Below are 15,987 nucleotides of genomic sequence, written 5' to 3'. Positions count from 1 at the left end.
TGGCTGATGTGGCCCATGAGATTGTAGACTAAAGTAATAAAGTGTATAGTCGTACATTTTGGGGCAACTCTTAGGGTGTAATTTTGATAAACTAAATGAGTGGTCACTCCCGGTCAGCTGCATCAAAAGTCAATATGATACTGTCTCAGAAAGGAACCTCCGCACTCTATGGCAAATTGATTGATGCCAGGTTAATTGACATGCCATTTTTTAACTCACAAACCATATAAGCATGTCCTAGTTCTCAGGAGAAATGTCATATACTATCTTTATACTACCAGTTTATGGGCTTTAGCTAATAACCACATAGTGCATAGGCATAAAGATAAATTATATCTTACCTCACTCCAAACCAGCATAGTCCCAAACACTACTTGAAGACCGTCAAAGAAGTTATCTCCAATGATGATGACCATAGCACCTCCGGTAGTCCAACCCTCACTAGGACTAATGGCTTTGATGCATGGTGTGGCTGTAAACACATAACGAAATGGCCCATTAATCAGAGCTTGAGCTACTTTACCTGGACTCATCGGTCACGTCCCTCAGTTTTATTTCAGTAATGTTCAGTGCAGGTACCAAAGTTTCATGGGCTTAACATTTAAGGTGTTGTTCGGCTGGCAATTTTTTAAAAAAAAACATCAGTAGAATAGCTTAAAAAAGTAAAAAAAATAATAATACATCATTGATCCTGCTAGAACATCAGACTTGGATAAACCTTGAAGCAGTGGAATGAGAGCAGTGGCCTATAGGTAAGCTGAGTTTGATCTTTTCTCACTTTTTTAAAGCTATTCTGCCTCTTTTTATTTTTTTTTCCTAGCCAGAAAACCCCTTTAAAGACATAGCTGCTTACCTCGTGTACATCTTCCCCATGATTTTTTTTTCATTCTGGACTCTCCTGACCCATTTTCACAATGCAAACCAATACCTCTTGCTTCTATACATCCTGTATGTGCCACTTCCTGTTCCTGTGTCCAACCAAACCCATGATGCACTTCTCCTTCCTCTGTCACAGCTCCAGCACCGCCCCTAACAACAGTTTATAGCTCATCTCACCCAGCTAGTTACATAGCTACTCCCCTATCACTGGCCCTAACACCCAGCTAGTTTATAGCTCCTCCCACCCAGCTAGTTACATAGCTACTCCCCTATTACTGGCCCTAACACCCAGCTAGTTTATAGCTCCACCCACCCAGCTAGTTACATAGACACTCCCCTATCACTGGCCCTAACACCCAGCTAGTTTATAGCTCCACCCACCCAGCTAGTTACATAGACACTCCCCTATCACTGGCCCTAACACCCAGCTAGTTTATAGCTCCACCCACACAGCTAGTTACATAGCTACTCCCCTCCTCTATTACTGGCCCTAACACCCAGCTAGTTTATAGCTCCACCCACCCAGCTAGTTACATAGACACTCCCCTATCACTGGCCCTAACACCCAGCTAGTTTATAGCTCCTCCCACCCAGCTAGTTACATAGACACTCCCCTATTACTGGCCCTAACACCCAGCTAGTTTATAGCTCCACCCACCCAGCTAGTTACATAGCTACTCCCCTCCCCTATTACTGGCCCTAACACCCAGCTAGTGTATAGCTCCACCCACCCAGCTATTTACATAGACACTCCCCTATCACTGCTCCGCCCATGGACATAACATCACAGGAAATAAGAAAGAGCTGCATGGACAATGGACAGGAAATAGCAGCAATAAAGGTAAAAGAAATACATTACAGAAATCTCCATAAACAATTATTTTAAAGGATGCCCATACAAACTAGAAAACCCCTTTAAGCATCTGGACAATAATATATTGTTAGAATATGACATGTATTATGTCTGTGATGCATGTCTATATCATACACGCTAGATATTGTTTTTAAAATATATTGATTATTATTTTTTGCAATTCAAGAATAATTTACTTACGGTATATATTCAATGATATCAATAATTTAAATTCAGAAGGTCGGAATGGACTTTCTTCTAGTATGCAGAAATGGGAATGTGATTAAGGCCTCCTGCACACGACCGTAGGTGTCCCGTTGCCGTATTGCGGACCGCATTTGCACGGGCACCGTTTTGTGTGCATTCCGCATCACGGATGCGGACCCCTTCACTTCAACGGGTCCGCAAATCCGGAGATGAGGAATGGTGCGGAACAGAAGAACGGAACGGAACCCTACGGAAGCACTACGGAGTGCTTCCATGGGGTTTCGTCCCGTATTTCCGTTCCGCAAAAAGATAGAACATGTCCTATCTTTTTACCGAACGGCCGGATCGCGGACCCATTAAAGTGAATCGGGCCGTGATCCACTGCGGCTGCCCCACGGTCGGTGTTCGTGCAAAATGCGGGCCGCAGCACGGCCACGGGGCGCACACTTTCATGTGCAGGAGGCTATATTCACACGACGGTATGTGTTTTGCGGTCCGCTAATTGCGGATCCACAAAAAATACGAATGAAGTTCGTGTTGCATCCGTTTTTTGGGCAAATCCATTGTAACAATGCAAAACAGACAAGAATAGGATATGTTCTATCTTTTTTGCAGGGCTACGGAACAGACATACTGATGAGGACAGCGCACGTTGTGCTATCCGCATTTTTTGCGGACACATTGAAATTAATGGGTGCACATCCTATCTGCAAAAAAAAAATGGAGAAGACACGGAAACAATATACGTTCATGTGCATGAGGCCTAAAAAAACGGGAAAAAAGTTAACTTTTTTTAAATATAAAAAACCTAATTTTTTGAAATACATAAAAAAGAAGTAAAAAAGTCTCCAGATTTTCATTCAGTGGCATATAATACCTAGGTTGTAGATTAATACCGTAATTCATGGAAAGACTACATCTAGAGATCTCCGGCATACAGGACAGGGATCTATGGCCACGGGAGTAGGAAGGAGCAAGCATACATCTGTGTGCATGAGGCCTTATGTCCCAAACTGGACAGATCCTGCAGATATATGACTGTACCTAAGGGGATGTAGCGCCATATGCCGAGGGGGTGTTCTCGGTATCATAAAGTCGAGCTGTCAGGACAGGGGAGAACTGACACCTGCGTTGGGGCCCGCTTCATATTTATTCTGGGGAATTGCAACCCTAGATTTCACACTTCAGATCGGAGTTTCCTTTCCACATTCTTCATATGGGTGTGTTCTGACTACAATCTCATTTCATTACGAGGTTGCGGATTACAACCAGACATGAGGAGCGCTATATATACGGTGAAATTATGGAAATACTCATCATACTCAAGCCAAAAAGTGCTTAGCGCGAGCTAAAAAATCTACAGAAATAAATCCAGGCCAGAGGATTTCAATGTATGGATGGTAGGGAGTGAAGCAAGGGGCACCAGGAGAAATGTATATACAGATAAGAGGGGTATATACTGTGCACTCTATAGGATTATTAGTGAACTGGAGATAGTTCATGGAATTTTTGAAATTCTCCAAAATGTGAAAAAAAGGAAAGAAAACACACACACAAAAAAAACTGATACTGCGAGAAAAAACAAACATAGTTCTAGGTTATTTGGAGAATTCCCTGGAGGTGGTAAAAATACTGGAATATAATAGTGATAATAATAATAGTAATATATAATAATAATCTAATAATTATTATTATGTATGTTTATATTATATAGTTGCATATAATAATTTATATTAACATTTATATTATTTTATATGTATAATAATAATTTATTTTTTTATTCATATATTTACTTTTTTATAGTATGTATATATTCATTCAACTCAATGTATGATAATTATTATTATTAGTAGTAGTAGTAGTAATAATAGTATTGGGAATTTTATTATTACCAGAATTATTTATTATATTTCCTAATTACATTTTTTATCTGTTTATATAAAAATCTATAAAATGTGTTATTTGAAAAAATATATATTTTATTATTTAGTGCATCAAAAAATATAGCAAATTAAATCGTTCAAGACAAAAAATAATTGGGCAGATTTACTAACACTGTCTATTAGTTAAATGGCATAAACTTAGACTGGCAGGTTTATCCCGGTGGCACGCGTTACGCAATAAATTTGGCACATGTTGGCACATGCACTTTTGAAAAGTCTCCCCAAGGTGCAAACATCTGTTCTACTTGGGGCAAATGAAGAATAGATTTGTCAAAATTCATCTGCGCCAAAATCATGGTGCAAGATTAATACCGTATTTGCCCCATTATGTCTACATATAAAGGTTTTTCTCAAAATCCACACCCAGAATTACAGGGTAGTAAATCTCTGGTGAGAATATTGAAGAAATATAATGAAAACGTAAAACGCATTTAAAAAAATAAAAAAAGTGGGTGGGCGACGACCTATGCATCTGGACAAATTGAGGGAAATTGGCCGTCAAAGCTGAATCTACGCCAGCTCCTAGATGCCATATATTTCAGCTACTGTCACCTGGACCTCCTTAAATGCACCAAAGTCTTCTTACTAATTTGGCCTACCTGTATTACTGCGCTCTAGGAACTCTGTGTACATGAGTCCTTCTAGTATTTTTTTTAGCTTTTATTATATAGGACTTTATTTATGGATTCATTGATACGTTTCACAAATATTCATCATCTTTAAGATTTTATTATAGATTCCAGTTGATCCCTAAGTCATTCTGTCTCAAATACTAAGTTTACAACGATCCTATCTAAATCAGGACAAAAAAATGAATCAGCAAGTAGCAAGGCAAGAGCAAATTTTTTCGTGCATGACATATTTTGTGTTTGTACGGCTTCTTCCCCTTCCATATGGGTAGGCCTCACAACTCACAATTTTCCATCAGGAGCCATAACCAGCCTCAATCTATCACTCGGCTTCCACCACTGACAGGGTCAAAGGTGCCTCAGATCTCTGGCTAGGTTCCAGAAACGAGCAGCCAGTCAATCAAGTCCAATCAGTTTAACCAAAGCTGGACTCAAACTCTAGCCTCCCCCCCCCTACACCCTGGGATTTATTTCCACCATTTGACCGCCCGCTGGGGGGGGGGGGGAATTAACACCACACTAAATTCCTCACTGATTTAATCATTCTCTTCCAGTTCATTAATTCCTCACATGGTTAATACAAGATGTACGGAGTAGAAATAACCAGTCGAACAATACAGAGGTGATATTAGGACCACAGGCCAATCTTATAGAAGACTACATCGCAATTAAGGTGGGTTCTAGATATCTGACACTGAGGAGATAGTTAACTGTCCTATTATTGAGGTGCCACCTGGGTATTACTGCAGCCCTATGATACAGGGCTGGAACCCATTCATGTAAATGCTTGCCGAACAAACCAAAAATATCAGCATTCATATTATTTTAATTATTATTACGTCTTTGGATTGGATTTTTTATTCGTTTTAGTCATAAAGGTGCACAATACCCTCAGAAAAACATACACCAACGGGCACTGGTCTCAATTCCGATGGGCGGTCACAGGTTACATATAATGTGCTGAAACTATTTAATTTGTTTTCTAGTATTTTATATCTTTTTTTTTTCTTTTACATCTAGTTCCCAGAGGAACATTTTGGATTCTGAATGATTTACCCAAACATATTGCTTTTAATATTTGAGGTGGCCCCATTGGTCTTTAGACTAATACATGGACAGGGCTGGCCTGAGATGGTAAGAGCTTCCCTGCTATGGCTCAAAAAGGTGGACCCCAAGTGGAGGACCTCCCTCTATGACCACCATATGCCCTAATAGGGAATATGAAAAGGGTTGTCTTCATATTTGGACCAGAAGAAATTTTAGAGTTGGAAAAGTGGTCAAGATGAGACTTCTTTAAAACTTTTGATAATAAGTTAGGTGGCACCCAATAGGTCATAGTTTGGTACCTTATACATATAATAAAGAGAAAAAGGGTGGTTACGGTAGAGTAGTTCACCTGGAGAAGTAAAGCAATGAAAGCACCCATTGAAGTAGTTGTGTTAAGTGTTCAAGTAATTTAGAAAAGAATGAAACAGAAGTACTGTCAGCATTAAAGTGAGGTAAAGTTGCGAAGATGTCTGGTTGCAGATAGTGAAAGAATGAGAAGTCCGTACCGTACTCCAGACAAGGGTCCGTACCTTCGGTAGGATCTAGCCGTCTTGCCCGCCTCCCATGCTTTGAGTTGTTATGGACGAACATATTATCTGACACGGCCAGGACATGTCCATCTACGTTCACGGTGGTGGAGAGGACAACCTGTAGGAACAAAAAGGTTAAAGGAGTTGTCCTTTGAATAAAAATGACTTACCCTAAACCAGGTCACAATCGGATACCAAAAAAGCATACTCACCTCCACGTTTGAAGCTCCAATTCCGACTCTTACCAGGAATTGATCCCATCTTAACACACAGGGAATGCCCCCCAACCAATCTCTAGCTGAAGTGGGTCACTTCAGCCATTATTGGCTGAGAGGGCATTTCTTGTGTGTCACTAGGAACATGGAAGCCGAGAGCAGAGTGGATCTGGTAAGCATCGGAATAGGAGCAACAGGGGAACAGTGGAGTAAGCATGCTTTATTTTTTATTTTTTTTCATTTTTGTAAATTGTGAGCCAGTTTAATAGCACCTTTCATTGGTAGTCCAATCTCCTTTATTCTTTAAAAGAGCAGAGCTGAAGCTCCAGGGCCTCTGTACAAAGTCTATATGAGGAACCTCCAAATGTGGGACAAAAATCTTTAAGAAATCCATAGTCAATTCTGTTTCCCATGTGCTCGCATGGACAAGACCAGAAACTTAGCATTACCCTTGTTAGACAAGTAAGACCGCACTTGCCTCCAGGGCTACCCACAATTTAATTTTTTAATAGTGGTTTGCGTTTTCTGAGAAATTTATTTAGTATGGTTGGATTCATGTATAATGACTTTGCTGTTTGTGGAGGGTTATTGTTTGCCATGGCTTCACTTGGTCCCATTCCTTGACAGTTTCCAAAATATCTATTATATACATTAAATCTGCACGAAAGTCTTTCTTAAAGTGTTAATAATTCTACAATAAATTTGTCCCAACATTTACATCCAGAAGTAAAAACACATCAGTCAAGTAAAGTTTTGTAGAGCACATCCCAGTAATATTTCCATCCTCTCAGATTTTCTCTCTGTAGACTCCAGCTCGGGTTCAGAGCCTCTAGGGCTGGGGGTCAGACAAAGTCAAGCTCAGTAACACTACACAAGAGACCCACTGACCTTGGGAAATCTTTACATCTTATCTAAACAGATCAAGGTCAGTAGGTCTCTCCACCACCTTAACTGTTTCCATGTTGTAGTGGGCTTGAGGTGTCAAAGTGTCCATGAGATGTGACAGGAACTGAGACTTTAGGTTCAGACCAAATCTCAGAAATAAGCTGTAATTCACAATAAGCACAAGCATGAAGGAGTTTATGGAGACACTTAGAAGTATATATGGGATTAGAATACAAATCCCAATTGATATATTCTCTCTCTGATGTTGGGGCATTTGAGTAATGTCTTTGTCTTAGTTTGTCTGGTTCTATGTAAGGTACAGGGTTGGTTCTAGCTTTGTCAGAGAAAGATTGTCATGTACTATAGGTAATGTGATTTTCATTTTCATGATATAACCCCTTTAAGTCACTTGGTCTATTGTTTTCCATGGGACGACAAATCTTGAGATCCATTGATTCATTATATTAAATCCCTTACATCTAAAACTAAGTTAATGTATACAAGCGATAATCCACTTTGGGTGGTTATTTTTTTCTTAGCAAGGTCATGCAATGATAATCTGATGGTGGATTGACCCACTAATGGAACTCTTATCTACCAGTTGCAAACTGTAGGAAGCTAGTGTTTAATTTCCCTGCAGTGCCTCCACAGGGGGAACACAGTATTACACAATTTTCTTTGACATTGATGGGCTGACTATGCAATGCATGAACATGTTGGGCCATCCAGAGTGAGAGGCACTCTTTATAGCCTCTCTCTGCCCCGGCTAGTAAAGGAAGTCCTAAACAGGGGAACTCCATATATTAACTCTGTAGGATTTTTTAACTTCTTTTTGAGTCTTCTTATCCAGACAGCCCCTTTAGTGTGTATATTTTTTACAACTTTGTACAGTCGTACCATTACTTGATATCTTCACCCTGCTGAATGTGTTAATAAAATAATAAAATTTATTTAAAAAAAATACAAACCTGGAACCGTCTCATGTCCCGTGGGTTTCCTGCTGTCTTTAGGCAGTTCTGGTTGCATTTCAAAAAGAACTTGAGGAAGAACCTAATGGGGATGAGACAACATATTAGTCCTAGAATGTAACATCCCAGAGTTTGGCATAACGTCATATTAAAATACATACTGTTTGACAATGAACGTTATATTCAGCAATAAACCTAACTGACACAAACTTGGCTTCATCTCTCATGGAGCATTTGTATGAAGATGAAATACTGTATATCTATAACTATAGTATCTTGCATGATACACACTAATGGGGCTCAAATGTAGTAGTTCCTGGTCATAAGGTCTTACAATCTAAAAGGATATCACTGTAAGTCTTCATAAACATAAGTAAAGACTACAACACAATATACAACTCCGTTGACTGAGGGCCTCTCGGGTGTAGTATGGCTAATTCTACAGCGCAGAGATCTGGCTGATGACCTAGATCTTAAAGAGATAACATTATGCCTATTTGTGTGAATTGTGCAATGTGAAGACTTTATACTTGTGGGGATTCATAGTCCACATTATTTTTTTAACGTTTTAATTATACTGTATTTTTTTTATTTAAGTACACTATACACAATATACTGAGTCTTTCAACTGTACATAGAACGTGCTATGTTATTTAAGAGAGATTTAACCCTGTCTGTAAAAGGTATGAGACAATATAACTGATATAGGATTCAAACTGCAACCCTCATAAATTTGTTAAAATAAAAAAAGGGGACCGCAATGGGGTCAAATGTTACCCTCAATTACAACATAAACTATAGTACGATACACTTCTATAATTTTTCAATACTGTATGCTAATTATGATGAACACTAGCTAGAAGGCCAACCCTACAACAACCGTTTGGTAGATTTCTATCATGCATAGTCTTTATTAATTTACCTTGTGAAATATCTAAATATGAAAATGTTAAGTGAATCATGAAAGATAGATCAGAAAATAGAAAAGAATATTAAAATGATCCAAAATATACACACAGAAAACAAAAACGAATATAAAAATACATTAATACATGAAATGAAATTAAATAAAATGTACGGTAATAAATATTATTAATATATTTTTTAATAAATATTATGTTATGATTCTTGCTTCAACCTTTTTTTTCATGTATTATTTAAAGCATTATGCAAATAATACACCTAATTATCTCTTTTTTATCACCTGCTCCGGGCTGACAAATATGCTGTTTTTTTTTTTGTTTGCTATGCCTTCGGTTACATAATACATTCCCCTTCTATCTACACACATCAGAATAACGGAACTGCTGAAATAAAAATTAGATATCACATAAAGCCGCTGATAGTGACATGTCCCATACCCAGTGTGCGGCTAAAGGAACGCTTAACGATTCTTCTAAGTTGTCATATAAACATACATTTGTTGAGCGACTTTCACTCTTTTTTTTCTCCGTCAAGTTGCCTATTTGGTTAAACAGCAGCTGACATTCCTGAATATTCAAGTAGCTTTTTTTCTCAAATTAACACACTTTTTGCTGCAATTTTTAGCACTTTAGAGTCTACTTATCCATCACAGCAGTTTCCATGTTAAAGACGTGGCAAACGATCTGAAGACGGGTTGACTTTGATATGAGATTTCCTAATGATTTAGAAATGCTTTGGATATGATGTTTGCCAACACATTGATCAGATCTGATTTTTTTACAGCTTCTTTCACAATAGAGATTCTCAGATTTTAATTTTTCTGTTTTCCTTTTAGAAAATTCATTATCTTGAATTATCTTGAAGAGAGGTCGAACGTACCATATTATCTGTATGATGATAGCGGGGTCACAGGGGAAGGGGAAGAGGAGGTGAGGTTCTCACATATAATAAAATAACGTAAAAATAAGAAAATTATACTTTAGTCAACATGTTAACTGAACCTTTGGTACGTTCATACAGGAGGAGATTTATCATATCAGGAGGGAATTTTTGACGTCTGTTTTGTTTGATTCTGCATTGCTATCATTTGCGCCAATTTCAACAAACGTTGCATTTTTTCTTGATAACATTTTTTGCATCTTTAATTATATCTATAGATGTTACTCCCGATTTTTCCCCAGCCCCCCAAGTTACATTTCTCAAATCTGGCTTAAACTTGGTTGCCTCTTTAACCGCTTTACCACCCACTTTTCAAAAAGGGTGAGAGTGCCAAAAAGTCACTTAAAATTGCACCTTTTTCAAAGTTTGCAATTTTTTATTTATTTTTTACAGCTGAAAATCTAATTATACATCCCCCCACTGATTTTAGGTCTCCACTGCCTATTGATTTTTCTAAAAAAAATATTTTGTGTACAGTCCATATATACCGTACATTAGAAATTCTGAAAGTAGGCTTTGGTCTATTCCAACAACCCAGCATAAACTAGCTCATACAGATGTAGCAGAGCAGAGTTTCTAATCAACATAAGTAACTATGAAAAAAAAAATATATATATATATATATATATATATGAATGTTTATTTATACAGTGCCACCATATTGCGCAGCACTTTATAATCCAGAGGGTTCATGTACAAAACAAAAGACATCACAACGTAATTAGCTAATATACAACTGAAACGCTAGGAGGGAGGGCCCAGCTCGCAAGAACTTACAATCTATAAGGTAGTGGGGGTGACACAAATATATATATATATATATATATATACTGATGTAGCAGTGCTGGTGCTGAGTTTCTCAATGTAGCATTTTGGCACACACATATTGATGTAGCAGTGCTGATTTTGTCAGGTATCTCTATCAGGCTGTATTGTGTTATTTGTGCATTGTAAGAACTCGCTGAGTTAATACCGCAGTCATACGCAAAAGAACAGATTATAGTATCATTAGTATCATATAGCAAACTCTGCCCTGCTGCACTGACAGCCTCAGCACAGCTACATACACTATATATATATAGTGTGCATGTGTGATAATGTGAGGGTCATAAATCATGCATTTCACAGGTTTATGATAATGAGCTGTGTGTATAGGTACAGCGTATGTATGTGAGAGGTAGGAGGGGGAGCAGCGCAGAAGACTGTGTGTGGGTCATAGCTGTATGTTCCCGCAGTAAGTTTGGGTCCCAGGTGAGTCGGTCGGTTCCTCTTGTTACTATGACAACCACATTTACTGCAGTCCCAAAATCCCATCACAGCGCACACGTACAGGCCAGAATTAAAGGCAGAGGCACATACTGGTATTCATCGCAAGGCACAAAGACACAGCAAATATTACAACACTGCACAGCAGCGAGTAGCACATACAGCACCATCTATATACAGTATATATATATATATACTGTTATATGTTTGTTTTTTTAACGGTCAAATGGCACATCTAAAATAGTCACTCCACAATAAGTTGAAGACAAAAAAAAAAAAAAAATTTTTGGTGGCTGTGAAGCCGCCGCCTAACACATCTCACGTGGCAAACGCCCATAGGGATCAATATTTGCACGTGCCTATAGCAACAGCTAGCCAAAAACAGTAAAAACAATCATCATAATAATACTGTATTAAAATACGTTACATAGCATAAAATTATAAAAAATGAATGTTAAGGTCAGTGACACAAGGCATTTACCCCACTGACTCTTTCCTGGCGAAATTGGCTGCATTCTTAAAGGGTTAACCTTACTCTGAATTGTTCATACCTCATGACTGCCCCCACTATTCAAAGTAAATAAGGGGAAAAGAGATGAATAGGCGAATATAGGCAATTAAAGGGGTTGTATGGTATGGAACAGCGCCACTCCTGTCCATGGGCTGTGTGTGGTATTGCAGCTTATCACTAATTATGAACTGCAATACCAGAGACAGCCCATGGACAGGAGTGGCGCTGTTCCTTGGAAGAAAAAATATATCCTTTTTGCCTCCTGGATACTGGATCTCCTAATTACTGATGAGGAAATTTTTAGGACTCCCTAATTATTAAAGTTTCCCGGCATAAGACGGTGACATACCCTTGCTTTTGTTGCACTACATAGATTGTGACTTTTCGGTTGTACTTTAAATTGAATGTCACTTCCTTACCTAAACAGATTTAACAATGTTGTGCTGATTCATTTCCTAATATATCTTTATTGCGGACAGAGCTCCATTTTTCTGATACAGAGTTCCAAATCCCCTGCGTAGACATAGCTGAACACGATTCTCTATACCTGCAGCCACCACTAGGGGGAGCTCAGCAGTTTATACATCCTACTCCACAGTATGCAGAGAGCTCCTCCCAGTGGCGGCTGCAGGCAGACAGAATTTTTCACTTTACATTGATGCAGGAACTTTGGAGCTCTGTATCAGAAAAACGAAGCTGTGACATATTTAGGAACAAGTCAGCACAGAATATTTGACAAAAAAGAAAGAAAACACAGTAAAAAAAAATTATAACAAAGAGCCCTAGTTACATTTTCTGGCTCAGTGGTTAAGAGCACCAACTGTAAAAAAATAAAAATAAAAATATGTATATATATATATATATATATATATATATATATATATATATAGAAGTGGGGGCTGTCTAAATACAGAATGAAAATTAAAATGTAGTTTTGTAGAGATAGGAGGAGATGTGGCTCAGTGCTTAAGTGTTCTCACTTTAAAAACTTTCCTTACTGAGAACATTGCTGGGATACAGCTGAAGTGGGTTTTGGTGTTGAGGGTTGTGGGGCTTGTCACATGTGCATATATAAACCGAGGCAGGAGGGGATGTGGCTCAGTGATTAAGAGCGCCATAAAAAAAAGATCTTGGATCTTGACTTTTAATTTAATTACTGATGTGAGGAGCTAAATCGGCGCGGTATGCACCAATGTAACCGTGCGCAAGTTTTCATAATGGAGCTCTTAAACTTAGGTAGTTCCTAAACACAGCAGGGACACCTCTACAGCACAGAAGGTAGAGGGAGCTGTTGTGTGGGCATGTGTATTGTATTGCAGAGATGAGAGGGGATGTGGTTCAGTGGTTAAAGGCACCAACATAAAAAGAATGAGTGAGGCCGTATATTCACAGATGGTAACGTGCACAGGTTTGGACATTCTTGCAACCAGAACCAGCTGACCCAATGTGACATATCGCTAGAAAATCTGACAACCGGCCCCGATTCGAGTCATCCATTTCCCATCTTTTTCCTTCAGATCATCCCACGATTTTCGAAAAAGCTTTTTTTTTTTTTTTTTTCATCATCATCCAATGTTTGTTAGGATCATTAAACTAAAACTGACTTTTCACCTGCTCCCATACCATATGCAGCTGCAAATTTTTAAATTAAACTATGAAACCATGCATACATTTACATATATTACGGCATACCCTCTCCATTTAACATGCAAATGTACTCCAATGTTTCAGAACACCTTCTGTCGCTAATTAATTTGCTGAATTATAATTAGACTAATCCTGCATAATTAATAAGCGCAGACTTCTTTCTTTTTTTTTTTATGTGTTTGAGGCTCGGGAAGACTCGGCGCGGCTTTCTATAAACTGCTAAATAAGTGTCGGAGAAAGCAGTAAATAAACACGATGAGGAGGAGGAAGAAGAAGGGGGGGGGCATACAAGTACTGGGGGGGGGTCCTTGGCACGGGAGTCACTTTATGTCTGCCTGGTGGGTGCATCAGGGTGTAAATGTACAGAGGACGCGGAGCGCAGACGCCTCGGATGGAGCTTGTCCTACAGGGCTCGTAGGAAGTGGGTGGAAAGGATTAGTGAGCCGTATGTTGCATTAGGACGTGTAATTCTATTAAAGTCGGGGGGTATATCAAAGCTCGGGCTCGGTTGATGCTGACTGGAGTCATTTTCGTCCCAGGTGCCAGGAGCAGCTGAGTGATCCAGTGAAACGATTAAGCTCCATTAGTGCTGAATCCGCTCGGTGATGGAGGAGAGGGCCTTCCAAATAGCCGGCGCGGAATGCCAAGAAACACTACGGGGGTACGGCTGGCACCGCTACAGCACTGAGGGTAGTGAGGGCTGTCATCTGTGCATGGATAAACACAGGCATAGGAATAAATAGGTAGTATTTTACAGGTAGAGGGTGATGTGGCTCAGTGGTTAAGAGCACCAACTATAAAAAAAAAAAAAAAAAAGATGAGGGACTTCAACTTTGAATTTAATTACTGATGTGAGGAGCTGAATCGGCACTGTATGTATGCACAGATGGGACCCCGTGGAAGGTTTCGGGATGAGGGCTCTTAAAGTTGGGTGTTTCCTAATGGAGAAGCACTGCTGGAACATGACTGGTGCCGCTACAGCACAGAGGGTAGAGGGGAGCTGTTATGTGGACATGTGTAAGTGCAGAATATAGTATTGTAGAGGTAGGAGAGGATGTGGCTCAGTGGTTAAGAGCAGAGACTGTAAAAAAAAAAAAAAGATGTGGACTTTGACTTTTTATTTAATTACTGATGTGAGGAGCTGAATTGGAACTGTATTCACAGATGGGACGATGTGCAAAGTTTCAGGATGGGGCTCTTAAATTTGGGTGGTTCCTATACTGCAGGAACACGAGCAGCACCGCTACAGTACTGAGGATGGAGCGAGCTGTTATGTGGGCATGTGTCAATACAGAACCTATGTAGAGATTGTTGAGATGGGAGGGGGTGTGGCTCAGTGGTTAAAAGCACCAACATAAAAAAATGAGTGACGTGAGGGGCTGAATCAGCATTGTATTCAGAGATGGAAATGTGCTCAAGTTTTCAGGATGGGGCTCTTAACCTTGTGTGGTTCCTAAACGAGAAACACTGCAGGGACATGACTGGAACCGCTACAGGACAGAGGGGTTAGAGAGAGGCTGGCATGTGTGCATGTATAAATACAGAGTAAAAAATCTCTAAAAATGTAGAGATGGAAGGAGTTGTGGCTCAGTGGTTAAGAGCCCTCAACAACTACAAAAAATGAGGGGGGTTACTAACCTTCCTTATGGAGTACACTGCTGATGGTAATGTGGCTTGCCACACGTGCATGTATAAACCTGTAATATTTCAGATATAGGAGGAGATTTGGCTCAGTGGTTAAAGAGCACCAATCCCTCGGAAAAAAAATGGAGGATCTTTATCTTTAATTTGATTCATGAGGTGAAGGCGGTGAGTTGGCACTGTATTCCCAAATGAATATGTGTGTTTAAACCTCATAAAGGGGCTCCTAGTTTTGTGTGGTAGGAAAATAACACTAATTTAAGAACTTACGTGAAGGTATTCTGCCCAACTTGTACTGGCAAGTGCCCACAGACCCTGCCTTGCAGCTCAGTAGCTCTGAACTAGAAGGCACAATCACTGAATAGCTCCGAGATGTACCCACGCGGAAAGAGCCCTAAAGTAAGCAGGTCCTCAATCTCTTCCCCTGACTGGCACTTAAGGGGTGTTTTGTGGACACAGTTGCGTCCACGTTGATAAGGTCTCACGCCAATCTCGACAGATTTAGGGAATTAGGTGACCATTGAACACCGTTAAATGTCAAATTCCACAAAAGTCAGTATTTCACCCAGATGTGTGTTGCTGAAGAGCATTTATTCACCTTTCCACCTGACTCAGATAACAGAATAGGCTCAGACTGGTTTGTATTACCGCAGATTCTATTACACGGCTACAAGTGCGGAGCGCCGAGCTTTTAATATCCTCAGGTAGTGATTAATTACCTCCATTAGATAATATTGGAACAGTGCCACCCAGTGGTCAGATTAAGCACTGCACATGTACAACAGATGGATGGCAGTAGTATACAGTAAGCCATGAGTCCCATATCAGGCTGTAGATGTTATGCTTAATGCTGGTTATTCCCCCCCACTCCAGATGTAGCTATATCTTAAAGAATAAGACTTA

General features: G+C 39.5%; 1 protein-coding gene across 2 annotated transcripts in view; it reads right to left on the bottom strand.

Moving 5' to 3' along the window:
- EBF2 (EBF transcription factor 2) overlaps positions 1-15,987 on the bottom strand; it is a 90,968-nt gene that overhangs the window by 8,921 nt on the left and 66,060 nt on the right. Inside the window, exons 7-9 of one of the 2 annotated variants that reach the window (XM_040414870.1) lie at positions 8,157-8,238; positions 6,065-6,206; positions 342-472 (exon numbers count right to left, since the gene is read on the bottom strand). In XM_040414870.1, the coding sequence (XP_040270804.1) occupies positions 342-472; positions 6,065-6,206; positions 8,157-8,238 (355 nt within the window). The remainder of the gene's footprint in view (positions 1-341; positions 473-6,064; positions 6,207-8,156; positions 8,239-15,987) is intronic. The other variant, XM_040414871.1, reaches the window with a different exon arrangement.

Source organism: Bufo bufo, chromosome 1, assembly GCF_905171765.1.
Source record: "Bufo bufo chromosome 1, aBufBuf1.1, whole genome shotgun sequence".
Taxonomy (NCBI): domain Eukaryota; kingdom Metazoa; phylum Chordata; class Amphibia; order Anura; family Bufonidae; genus Bufo; species Bufo bufo.
The sequence above is the reverse complement of the archived record's forward strand: the minus strand, read 5'-3'. Positions and strand labels throughout refer to the sequence as shown.